Source organism: Osmia bicornis, chromosome 9 (assembly GCF_907164935.1).
Source record: "Osmia bicornis bicornis chromosome 9, iOsmBic2.1, whole genome shotgun sequence".
Classification (NCBI taxonomy): Eukaryota; Metazoa; Arthropoda; class Insecta; order Hymenoptera; family Megachilidae; genus Osmia; species Osmia bicornis.
The window spans coordinates 5,133,673-5,147,152 of record NC_060224.1 but is presented as its reverse complement, the minus strand read 5'-3'; the positions used below and the strand labels follow the sequence as shown (position 1 = coordinate 5,147,152).

General features: G+C 39.3%; 1 protein-coding gene across 2 annotated transcripts in view; it reads left to right on the top strand.

The window, feature by feature from the left end:
* Window positions 1-13,480, top strand: part of LOC114883112 — a 231,755-nt gene that overhangs the window by 166,991 nt on the left and 51,284 nt on the right. For both annotated transcript variants that reach the window (XM_029200550.2, XM_029200551.2), the window contains one exon: window positions 6,354-6,575. In XM_029200550.2, the coding sequence (XP_029056383.2) occupies window positions 6,354-6,575 (222 nt within the window). The remainder of the gene's footprint in view (window positions 1-6,353; window positions 6,576-13,480) is intronic.

Here is a 13,480-nt window from a genome sequence, read left to right as displayed (position 1 = left end):
GAGGCTACCCCCTCCAGTGAACCCCCTCTGCTAGTGAATTCGAGGAGCGGTGAAAGGTTCGTTCCCCTACTATTTTTCCACTATGCACGCGGGTGTACTTCTGTCGGTTTTATCTCCTCGGAAGATGTTCAACTGGCGCGAAAGAATGACTTCATTACCCATTTCTGTTTATCACGTCTCGCGACCCAATTGCTATGAACTCGGTAATCGTAAAAGTCCTTGTTGTTAACAAAACGACACGTATTTAAGAGTGCAAATGACAAAACGCGTATAGCTATATTACACGACACGGATACTTCATTTTCGCATGCGAATCTAATTAATTCAATCGGGATTAATTATCCTCGACCAAACTCGCACGGATCTCGGCGTTCATCGACGCGCTCGGCTAATTTGTGGAACGACCAGCCTGACGACGAGTTACGCGTCCACCTAGGCGCTGATTCGCGATCGTCCTGTTGAGCCGATTAAAACGACGCGGAACATGCGTGCGCGAGGTGAGTTATTGTTTCGCGTGATACCGTGGAAAATGTCGTGCGTTAACGCGGCTGCATACGGTTTGTTTGCATAGGCCGGATCCGACACGGGAATAAAATTCCACGATCATTGTTCACGTGCAAAGATCTATTAGGAAAATATAATCTTAACCATTCGAATGCTTTCTGTATTCGAACAAAAGACAGTGACAGACTTATGCGTCATCCAAATAATTGAACCACTAAATTCAAAGCTTCGTTCGTTGATACTTTCGATAACGATCACCGTGCACGACTGGAACTGAATTATCCGGTGACCGTTGTACCGATATTTTTCAAGCAGTTTCAGATACGCTCGGTAGAAGCCATCTGTCATAGTTCAGCGACAGTATGATTATAGATAAACTCGATGACAAGGCGTGCCATTATCTCGAGTCAATAAATTGTTCTATCCTGCCAACGGCAAGTGTAAGCGCCTGGCCTGCAATTTGCACGAGACCGCGCCACTCGTCGCGCGTTGTCGAGCTAATCGCGAACCTTATCGTAATTGCAGATGCGCGACATCGCAATATCCGTGGAACGCTTCTCCCGAGACGAACAGGAAGATGGGCTGTTAGAAACGTTTCGTTGTTTCGTTCCACCACGAGCCCGCGGTTTTTAAAACAAACACCTGGCACGGAAAAGTTAAATTCATTTATTTAACGAGAACATCGAACCTGCTGTTCCTTTTCTTTTCAAGGAAGAAGCAATAAAGAAGATAAACTGAACATTCTTGAAAGAGAAATACCGTCTCTTGGAGGATTACAGGGCGGTAGGACCTTGTAGTATCTTAAAAGATAGCTCTTGTTGACTTTTTCTTCCTTTACGTCTTTCCTTCTCGTTCGTCCTGTTCCAAGAGAATATTATAAATTTTCGCAATAGTCACTCGTGACAAGATAAGACGAAGAATTAAACGAGCTAACATTAGCAGGACTATTCAGCACGTTTTCTTCCCGTTGCTACCGACACCGAGGACCACGGTGATTGATAAGGTGATCCTGTTCAACGATATGCACGGCCGACGGGCTTGAAATTCAGAACGTAATTGGCCCCCGAACAGAGCCGTGTAATTTCTTCCCTGAAATACTCGGCTACGTTTTTAGCTGCTTGAACGGCGAGCGAATCGCAAACGGCACGCAACATTCCGCCTTTCGTTTGCTTTCGCAATGTCACATCCAGCGGAATTTGAAAGGTTTAAGAGGGAAAAAAAGTTATCGGCGAAAGTCCTTTCACACTAATGTACATTTTATTTTGTGCAAATTTCTTGTTGCTACTTTGTTATCAATATTCAATTGAAGATTTGTCGCTTATGGATCGCAAAAATTTAATGACAAAGTTTGATTTTCATCTGTTTGAAGTACGTGAAACAAAATATCACTTATTAATACCTTTTTTTTTCGTATTTTAATACCATTTTCGCATCAATCCGATTCCTACGAAACGCTCGTAGGTTCTGGCAAGGGTAAAAGTTGGCAGTTGCATCCCAGGCTCTCGGATCCAAATGTATTTGAAGGAAGCCAAAAAAGTAGTGCCAAATAGACAAATACACTGTGATATGAAAATTAAGCGTGCATAAAGTGTGTCATTGGAACTGGGCCGATCTGCTTTCCCCTCGTCTCGCCTAGGAATTCGAACTAACAAGGAACATCATCCAATTGATGCAAACTCCAAAAAGTATTCAACTGGAAATAATTTTTCAAATTTTAAATCTTACCAAAATTAACCTAAAATTAGATGAATGAATACATTAATTATTATAGGAGTTATTAATGACTGTAGATTATGATGATAGCCAAGGTGTTTAATCACTGATGAAATACCCTGAAAAGAAACGATGTAATTAACAAAATAGCTACTCTGCTCGATTGAGTAGATTCGGCAAAAGTAGATTTATCTTGTCTTGCAATTCGTGCAAGGTCTGCTTTGTTATCAGTAGTTGATTCAGTAGAAAGACGAGGCGGAAGGTATGGAAAGCGTGCTCACGCGCGAGGAAGAAAGGTCGTGGTTGTTCTTGATACGTCAGGTAAGCTAATTCGCCTTGAAGCCCCGCAGGGTGTACGATTCACGAACTTTTCTATTCCCGGTGGATATCAGCCGCGGGGAATAAGAGTGTCATGCAAGCTGTCCCAACGCAATTAAGATAAGCACCGGCGATGTTTATAAATATTTCGGTCTATTCCCATTTTACAGCGGAGGCGGGCCAAAATCGTGGCGCGTATCTCGTGGCAAATACACTTTTCGTGACCGGCCGCAGGCGACGAGATCCTCCAAAGTGTGATAGGAAATAGCCGTTTCTAGCCTTGCTTGAAAAAGAAACATTCTTGCAGGATATTTAAGAGTAAGTTTGCGAGAAATTAAAAATGAAAAATCGGTGAAAATTAACTCCGTTTTCTAATTATAATTACGTTTGATCTTAATAAACTCTAATTCATTCCCTTCGAACGGTAATTCACTAGACTGATTGCACAGAGCTATTTTTACTGAAAAATTAATAAATAGACGGTTAGCCTCTAGGAATATATAAACTAAGGTTAATGACCTGTAATTGAGAAGGAGAAAATTAGGGAAAAGTAGACTAGGAAATGTTTACCACGGACGTGGGTTATTAACCTAGTAAGCTCGTGTTCACGATAGTTCGACCCAGGTCACTGATCTATTTTCAAAGAACGTGAGAATAAGAAACCAAAAGTTATTGACAAGAAAAAATAGAGAACAGGCTAATAATTTTAGTATAGCTGGAAAAAAAGTAAATCACCAAAGGGTGATCCTACATTCAAAAATAAATTAGAAATATAAAATAAAATTTTATTCTTCAAAATATTTTGAAGAGAACAGTGATTAAGAATCACCAATTTTTATTATTCTCCTTTCAGACACACCTCAACCCAACAAAATATCTCGTTCTTCTTAGCCGCGTTTCCCCTTTTCTGTTCCGCTCTCTGCGTGAGCTTTTATGTGGGTTAGTTTTGGTTAGGGTGAACGCCCTGCGTGCGAATGGGACGCACCGCGACGCTCCATATAACCGAGGGGGATCTGGACCCGTGCGGCGCGTCGCATGAAAAATTACAACAGCGTGGCAAGTGTACACCTTCGTCTTCCTTATTTCGTGTCTCCTCCTTACTTTCACCGCATTTCCCGCTTTCTCCCTTAACTTTGCCTCCTCTTTTACCCTCCTTTTCGCCGGGACGACGTAATTCCCCGGTAAGAGACTGTTGCCGCCGTGACTCCAGCTGCTATCGCGGCGAAATTGCATCCTCCGCGTCTCTGTGAGATTAAAACGTCTCGAGGTTCGCGGCCGATTTGAATCTCGTATTCTGAAACAACGTGACGCGCAACCACGCTCAATCTGCCAGCGAGCTTGTTTGTTTATTGCCAAGATACATCGATCGATGTCAAGATGAACAAGCGGTGCATTCTACATTTTCATAATTGCAATATCATATTGTTTCAACCCCTTGGACTGAAATTACACGTACACGTGATATTTTAGAATAGAGTAATATTGCAAGTAATTCATACCTTTTAATCTAAGAAATAATCACGATCGTTGCTCGGAATTAAATCCATGTCGAGTTATTTTTAATTCTCAAACGTGTGTACGATAACGCGATACATTAAGAATTATGTTACAGCACGAGAGCGAAGTCGTAAAGTCAATGGATAGAGTTAGTTATTCATAGGGCACTTAATTTTTCAACAATATTCACACTTTGCACCCGTAACATCTGGATTTATGTATACTCCGAGTTTACGACTAGTGAGACAGTTTCCAAATAGCAGTAATTTGAATGTGTATCTTCCACAAATTCTCCTTTAGCGAAGATAACATTTCAGTGATAGTTACGTTCAATTCGTTTCGAATTAATATATCACGTTGATGTTAAAAGTTCCACTGTCTACTAATAATTAAACACGATTTCACGTTGTATAATTAAACGAATCTAATTTCGCTTCACGTAGAAGGTAATACTTAATAGATTCCGTGGAGATCGTGATTATAGACAGATCAAGTCAGTCACGATAATACCATGTCGTAACTAGCTAGTGATGTTACAAATCTTGGCGCACGCGTGCATGCTTACATCCATCTCGGTGTGTTGAGATAGTCAAATGACGATCAGATAGTAGGAAGAGGCCCTTTGAATAAATCCTGAGACCGATAGGAAGGCGGTCCCTAGAGGTTTGCTCGACAGTGCGATAGCCGATAATGGTCTGGTTCAGCCACCGTCCAATTTTAGGGTTAATTACCATCGTTTTAACCCGCTAAACCGGCACCGGTTCTTAAACTGGTCCGAGTCGTTTTGGAAAATTAATTTCACGACGATGGGAATGTCGATAGCCCCGTTGCTTCGGGGGGCGGTTCTCAAGGCGGCAGGACAGCAAATAAACGGTTCGATTAAACGTGTTACTTTTCGACAGAATTTTTTTTTATCGTTCAACCGACTGCACTTAATTGAAAAGTTCTTTTGCACGATACGATACCATTTCATGCTTCGACATCATTCACCTAGGATCGTTATTATGGAAGTTTGAGCGAAAATAATTCATTCTTTTACCGTAGGATTTTGTTTTTTTATTGGAAAAAATGTATTTAACGTCAGTAATGCTCGTGTCAGTGAAACATTGAAGTGTGACTAATATAGGGTTATTTATATCAACTGGTAGATAACAGGCACATTTGAAGTAGCGAGGAGCTTGCGTGAGTGTGACGTTCGCGGGGGTGGGTAAGCAGTTTCCGTCGCTACATTGATATTATCATCCGACGAAGATGATAGCGTGGCGAGGAGACGCGTGTAGTATATTGTAGAACACGATTCATCAATTTGTGTTGATAAAACAGCAAACAGTAGTTCAGGATTAAAAGTGTAGTTGAACACCCACACAATCGTTGCCAAAACAGTTGCACCTAACAGATAGTATTTATTTTACTATTTCAAAAAATTACGTCAATATTTTTGATATCCTCGTATTATTTATTTTGCTATGAAAGAAATATAGCACTGTTTCTTATTAAAATAATTTTACAGTAGAAATTAATATCGAGAACTGATCACTGATTTTCTTAGTGATCTCATTCTGAATTCATGCCTGGAATCGGTGTAGGCGAGGAACCATCTCTACGGAGGAAAAACTTTTCCCATGGAAACGTCACGTTCATTTCCCGTACGATAAATCGAAAGTCTGAAGAATTCAGTCGACTCGGTGGCTGCGTGAGGCACGGACATTTCCGTCGACGCGCAACCGCCCCTTTTGCTTGACGCGGGGGTTGCTTTCTCGTGCGTCGTAAAAATTATAATGCCAAGAGTTCCGTTAATGCGGCCGTGCCAGTAATTATGCGGCGAAAAGTTTCAATCGCTTCTATCTAATTATTGTGACACATTGACTGGCGTCACGTGAATGATGCAAGGTGGCGAACGCTTGCGAATTCGCTACGCGGTGGGTGCACTTTATCGGCTTCCAGATAAAGCTGTCGCAAAGATTTTATTTCGTTCGATACTCGACGATACCCCTATCACGATTTCTTTACACAATTTGTTTATATATCAATTTGAAGTTTAAGGGTTGATGCTTCAGACTTAAAAATAATTTTTGGAATAAACCACGTTGATTAAAAATGTTTAACCCTTTGAAGTCGATTTGTTTTCAGTGTTGTTACGCGACAATTCGTGTTTAATTTAAGTCAAATTAAATAAAATTTATGTCATTTCCAGTATGGCATAAAAGTTCCATAATAAATTTGTAATGTCATCTCCAGCATGACATACGAGTTCAAAGGGTTGAATGTAAGCTTCCATTTCAATTACGCTTTAATTAACCATTTCTTTTTTTCTGTTTCAGGCTGTGCATTTCTCACCTACTACAGTCGTGACAGCGCAATCAGTGCCCAGAACGCTCTGCATGAGAAGCGGACTTTACCAGGGGCAAGTGTTTACACTTTTACCGTGCAATTTGCCTACTTTCTGGCTCCTTGCAATTCAACGACTCGATTTATCTTGTGTGGATCTTATCAGAATTCTTCTTGATAAGGAGGAAACTCAAAGGAAATACCTCATAAATATCGTAAATATTACTTTAAGAATTCTTGAAAATTCGTGGGAGGATTAAAACCTTCCCCGGTTTCAATATTATTCTTCATTTCGTCTCTCCCTGTATTTGAAACTTGAACACCAGCAATTTCGCTGGAAGCTTCATCGAATGGCCATTGAACATGTACGAAAGTTAACTTCCATAATTCTTGCTCGACGCAGTTTGACGCGAAAAGAAAAAAAAAAAAAAAGAGGGGCAAAGCTGCAGTGACGTTAACAGATACTTATCGCCGACGGAGCCGTATGGCGCTTTCCAGGCTAATTCCGGCGATTCACCCCGCGATCCGGAATATTAAAATGGCCTGGCGTGACAAGTTAATCTCTTAACGCCGAAAGGGTAGTTAGGAAGGGAACAGAGGGTCGATGGTAAGGGTTGGAAGGAGAACGGGAACCGAGGGGTCGATTCGCAGAGTCCACGATGTATCATCAGACTTTGCTTCCTAAATGCCAGGGCTGGCTACGCGTATTCTTATTCCCCTGCAATATGAGAATTTCATGTCACTATTTTTCTCATTGAAAGACTCGGAGGATTCGTCTGATGATTCATTGTGGTTGCAAAGATATGAATCATAATTTCGGTCTGTGACAGAAAAGGAAAAATAGGTGATCAAGATTATGCTTTTTAAATCTTTACACAATGACGAATGAATATTATTATTTATTAACAATTTTTATACAAAATTTAAGTTTCAAATTTAGTCATTTCAGATGTGGTATCTTGAAATGGGTGGGATAAAATGAATTATTTTTGATAAATTTTACAATAAATACCATACAATTATTAAAAATCTCAAAAATAGACAGAAATAAATTCCACCAGTTGCAAAGTTGTTCGAATAACTTTCCAATTACAGTAGTGGAATTGTTTACAAATTCACGCGCTCGACGCATGGCCGGAGCTCAGTTGTCTCCAGTTCTTCAAACGTTTCGGTCGAGGTTTGTGTACTGTGAGCCGAGCCTGCTTCGAGCATGTGAATTTCTACACATATTACTGTCAATTTAGGTTTCAACGAGTCGATAGGTCACGTTGTCCATGATTAGTAAATTGCAACAAGCACGAAACAGTGAGTACTGGAATACCCTCTAATTAGGTACCTTTATTCGAAGGGTACGTTAGCTAGCCGAAGTGGAGATAGCCGGCCGTTACGTAGGTGGGTAGGTCGTCGGGCGGGGTATTTTCGAAATAAATCGTCCACTTTGTAGAATGTTTTCAGACCAAATGGACCATAGTTCTCCGAAAATTTTCCATCGATCGTAGCCGTAGGGGCTGAAAAGTACAAGCGCCGGCATTGAGCGCTGCTTAACTGCCAGAGCAGTGCCAACACGCCCCTTCCCATTATCCGAGCTACCCCTTGGAAGTCCGTAGCGAGTACTGGCGTTATGTTTCGTTAATCTATCCCCGAAACAACGCAGCTACGGGTCTTGGCACTGCTGCCAGCGGAAATCGTTTTAAATGTTATGCCGAGAGATGTGCCGGGGGCTTGGCTGAGTTATGACTTTATGAAGAGGCAGACGCGTATAGCCCGGATACACACGCATTTTTTCCTGGTTACGCGTTACTACCTACCGGTGTACGTTCACCACGCTGGTCAAGTAGAAAAAAATATCCTCTTCAATTGCTTCGAGCCTTCCCATCGACGCGGTCCGTTTCGAGATTTTTGACAATTTCCTCTCCTCGCTTGGGACGAGAATATTCTTCTCTAGTTCGTCCGACGAAGGTGAACTTCTCTAAACTATTTTGAAAATTTTAGAAAGAATTAGTATTAATTTCATGGTTAAAAGCTTCTTTCGCTCTTCATATTTTTTCCACCATGAAAGAAACATTCTTTGGAAAAAATTAAGAGGTTTTAATTAGAACTAGTGTTGGTTTTCACAATTCTTTTTAACACTCTTGAATTCTATTAAATTTTTTAACTCATCTCCACCAGAAGGTAACAGTTATCTCGTTAAAAGCTAACTTAAGCCCTGTTGTAATAGTTAACAGGCACCCCTGTACGAGTATCCTCGAATACATATTAAAATGTTACTCTTGTTTGCTAAAAGCAAGCGGAAGCAAAAGTTTGCTGCAAACAATAATGTAATGAGTTGTATGTTCTACAATTACTGAAACACAAAACTCGTTATCACTCGAGTAGAATCCAGAAGCAGAAGCATATATGTTTGCACGAACTTCATACTATTTTTGTATCTACACTTAAAACCTTTTCGAGATATTCATAATTCAGTCTGCTGTTAATAATAATAATTTTTTTTAATGAAAATTCGAGCACAGTACGTTTTAATTACACTTCAATCGTACTTCTAAAATGACGGAATAACAAAATTTATCATTGTTCGAAGTTTCAACGCTTTCGAACCAGAGATCCGAAACTCTCCTTGTTTATCAGACATTAGAAATTTGCCGGAGGAATCGCTGAACTCCGAGCGAAGTTCGAAGTTTCCCGGAGTCTCGTTCACGATGTTGGTCAAATTACCGATTGACCGGGTCGAGTTGTAATATCGGAACGCACCTGAGACCATAACTCGAGCAAGCAACGGACCCTTCATAAACAGGCATCGCAAGCTGAACGGTCCCGCTGTGTAAGCAATAACAATGCCCGTGGCTAACCGGCTATACTTAGCTCGTGCTTACTGCGGAAGCGATCGTTGCACGTGCGCACGCGCTTGTTCACGCTCACGCGAAAGTACGAAAGAAGAAAGTTGTATTTGGTATCCCACTTCCGGTCGTTATCGCGATACCTCTGCCGCGGTGCGCTGCTGGCGTGTACAAAACTCACGTTTAGAGCGGCTTCTTTGACGAATTGGCCGGGCTATTTGATTACGTCGAAAACCATTTTTCTCGGGAAAGTTAATTTTAACAGGGTCTGCGTTTCTGTTGCACGGAACTCACCCCCACCGCTCAACCCTTGTATGACTTATAATCTTGGATCGTCGTTTCGAAAGTTTCTTTCGTGCTCGACGGGAACGAGATTAAATTATGCCGGAAATTGGAGCTGAAGGTACGGAATTGTACATCTGAAACGGGATCCTGAAGATCGAAACAAGAGGGTTCCGCTGTAATTTTCACGTGACACGTTTCATAGTTTGCTATCCATTTATTAAATGGGAATTTGTTAATTAGAACGAGAGCTGGACTTGATTTACATAAAACTGTATGCTTAAAAGACTGTGCTTTTTAAAGAACACAATTTTTTCCTGGTATAATTATCTTCTATTTTAATATATCTTTAATGAATATCTGTTAATATTTCCATCCACTCTTTTAGTGAGTTGTCCTGTTTGGTTGTCCTAAAAGTAATTCAGATTTTGTTTTTATAATTTTGAAAATTTCTTTAAAAATTCATCTCTGCCAGAATAACGAAATTTCATCTTGTTGTAAAAGTTGTCGATACTCTTTTGATTCACCGTGGTTTCTTGATGCACCATGATATCCATCAGGGAAACTGAGGAACATTACAGAGTATTACATTTACATTTAGATACAGAGATTACTTCTGATGTTCTAATGTAGGAAGTTGCATATCCGGTATGTTTGAAGTGACGAGTTTCACGAGCTCTTAGTCATCGATGTAGTAGTCGCTATTTCCTTTCCTATTCTTGAGCCTGAGTCATCAGCCGCTTTAGCCCATATCAAAGTTGAAATCAATATTAGTGAATCGGGAACAATGGTCCGTGCAAAACGAAAATAAATCTGGAAAATTTATTGCCCATTAATCAATTCTAATTTTTAGTAAAAATAACTTTTATAGTGTACAAAATCCATCATTTATTCCATGCTAAATTTAATGCTACTGTTCTTTTTAGATTTGCATTAAAATTTAAAAAAAAGATGTAACATGTTTCAGGTATTATAAAATGAAAGCGTAAATTAGAAGAATAGCAGAGTTAATTAATATGAAATCAGCAATATAAGTTCCTTAAAAACACATTAGTCTTGAACTACGCAATCGCGTGATCAGCTGAGATCATCACGATCCTTATCGACATTTCGATGGACTCGCTTTGATCGAACTTTCGCGTGTGAAACAGGGGTCACAGCGAATATCACTTCTTCATCTCTGAGAGTACAGAAAGGAACCAGCTTGCAATGCCCTTTAGGTAAATTACTGCTTAGTTGCGTCGATAAATCTCAATGTACTTAAGCGAAATTAAAGATCGAGGTAGCCGAATTCGTTTCTTTTTTTCGGCAGAGGTAGATAGATGTCTTTCTAGGACCTACTCTTTATCGAAATTGAAAGCACCTCGCTTATCTTTCTCTCCTTTCTCGGTGGCTGATCTCAGATGACTTGTTCTACTTTCTTGCATTATGTACAACGTGTCCTGAATTTGTCACAACGCTGTACTGGTATATTCTATAAATAGAAATATAAAAGAGATGGCATAGATTTGTGAATGATTTATTAACTTATTCTCAGCAATTAATAACAGAACTCTGGCCTAAATGCAAATCATAAAAATTGCAAATGTGATCTGAAATAAAATGAAATAAAATTATTAATATCCAAGTTCATTTGTCAAATCGATTAATTTCATAAAATAAAATATAGAAAAATGAATGAAACATAAGAAGTTCAGGATCAATCGTCTGCTTTGGTAGTGAAACATAAAAAAATTTTAAAAGTGGAGTTAATCACTTTGGCCTGCGAACGGCTGATATATACTTTCCACAGAAAAATCTACGAACATCTCTCACGATAAAGCCTTCCAGATTTAATTCCTGTTTATTTGCTTTTCTCATAAGCTCAGCCTCCGGCTTGGTTGCAATGTTGCTCTAGCCGACCCCAACATTAACAGATCGCCAGATGTTACTGGTGTTCATTGGTATTCCACCGGCGACAGAAAAATTCTCATTCGATTAAAAATATAATGATCTTTATTTAACCTTCTCAAATTAAAATTCGAATGGGTACAATAATAGCACTCTATTCTTTACTTTAGCATTTAACGAGTGTATTTAACTGACTATTAAGTTCTTGTTCAAATGAACATTAATATGAAATTCATTTTTGATATCTTCATCAATCCTATGTTGTTCAATACAACCAGTGAATATTTAATCATTAGCACATCAGTGACATGAAATATTGAGGTATAATAATTATGAAAGCTACTGGAATCAATGTTATCATTCATACAATATCTGAAAATAATTAGTCTCCATTTCCACTGCAAAAATTTACACCTTTGATTAGAGCTATTCATTTATAATTTTTCAGTTTATTTATATCAATTATCAAATGTAATTATCAAAAATTAATTATCTTTCAACGTACCCTAAACGTAGCTATCATATGTTCTCTCAGATATAAAAAAGGAAAGGCAAAAATGCAAGTGTCGGATTGCACGAAACGTGAAATCATCGAACTGTTGATAAAAACAAAGAAACCGTAAACTCTTCCCACGTTGTTCGGCGAGCTGCATTCGAACAAAGCGAACCCCTTGAATTTCGACGTTACCAAAAGAGAACCATTAATCTCCGGTTGTTGGTTCGATGTGATCGAAATCCCATTCTTTTCCAGCTGGAAATTAGGAACGGGTTTAAGTAGCGAGTACGTTAGGAGGGCGCGATAAGGCACGGTGAAATTTAGGCGGACGGATTGTGCGCCGCTGACAAATTGGCGGGCCGATTTACGAGGGTGTAATTGGCGTTGGTGCGCTATGGGGGTTTGCCGTCTCGAAGGAAAGAAACGTTGAACTCCGTCGAGCATTCAACGACGGCCGTCGAGCAACGGGGACGAGCTTTCAGTTCTACGCGAATTTGCATAAGGAGTACGATACTTAACGCGTGCAAGGGAACGGAGTAAAAAGCTTTTGGTCGGAACACGTTCGCGAGCGGATACGAGCGAAAGTAAAGAGCCGAGCAACTCGGACCGGGCATTGTTTGCGTTCCTCCCTAACGAAGTTTTTGCAACTTTTGCATGTAGCTCCGCCACCCACGAGCCCGCTGAAATTTTTTGCTACTTCTACGTGTCTGATCGTTAACTATTCGTAATTCATTAACACTTACATTGCCATACGGGTCACGAATATAACTGAATGAAATATTTAAGGAACGGGAAGATTTCAAAAAAATTCGTTGAAGATATTAATATTATCAGTTCATTGTTTATCAAATGAATTTTTAAGTATAGAGATTTTTAGAAAATTTGATGACTTTAGTGAATATTTAAGTTTGATTTAAGTGTTTAATCTTGCACATACATCATTTTTGAATCACTAATTAATTTAGTGGTAATTTTCATTTTATTAAAAACTTGTATAATGGTAGCAATACAAGCAACTAGCATTATACACGCTCACGTGCGTACTCTGGAAATAGAACGTGGTAGAATTAGAAATGGTATTTCTACGGTCTGCTTAATGTACACGTAGACCCCACAACTTCTTGTTGAAATCTGATTACCCAGAATTATTTCCGAGAAGAAGGAAGAAGGACCTTTTACTTCACATCAAGTTATAGCTAAGTTTAATGTGTAGAGTTTCTAGTTTCATTGCTTCGTTGAAAGTTATGTAAAGAAGACTATTTTGCTTGGTATTAGAAAAGCTTCTATACCAATGCATTTCTTTAGCAACCCACACAATTTGAAGCTGTATTTTGAAAAAGGTTTTTGGTCATTTGTGTGCTTGCACCAATAGTCTTCATGCGAGCAAAAAATCAGCAAAATTCTTGATTCCATCTGCATCAGAAAAATAATTGGGTCATAGAAAGAAAATTGGATTTCACAAGAGAACGACTCCAAATACCAAAGTCATTATCTTGACTGTCACAACCAGATGCCAATTCAATTGAAAACATTTGAACCAGTAAAAACTAAAAATTTCGAAGAAATAAAATCTCCAAAATGAGAGAGCTTGTTCAAGAAATAGGACCATTATTAC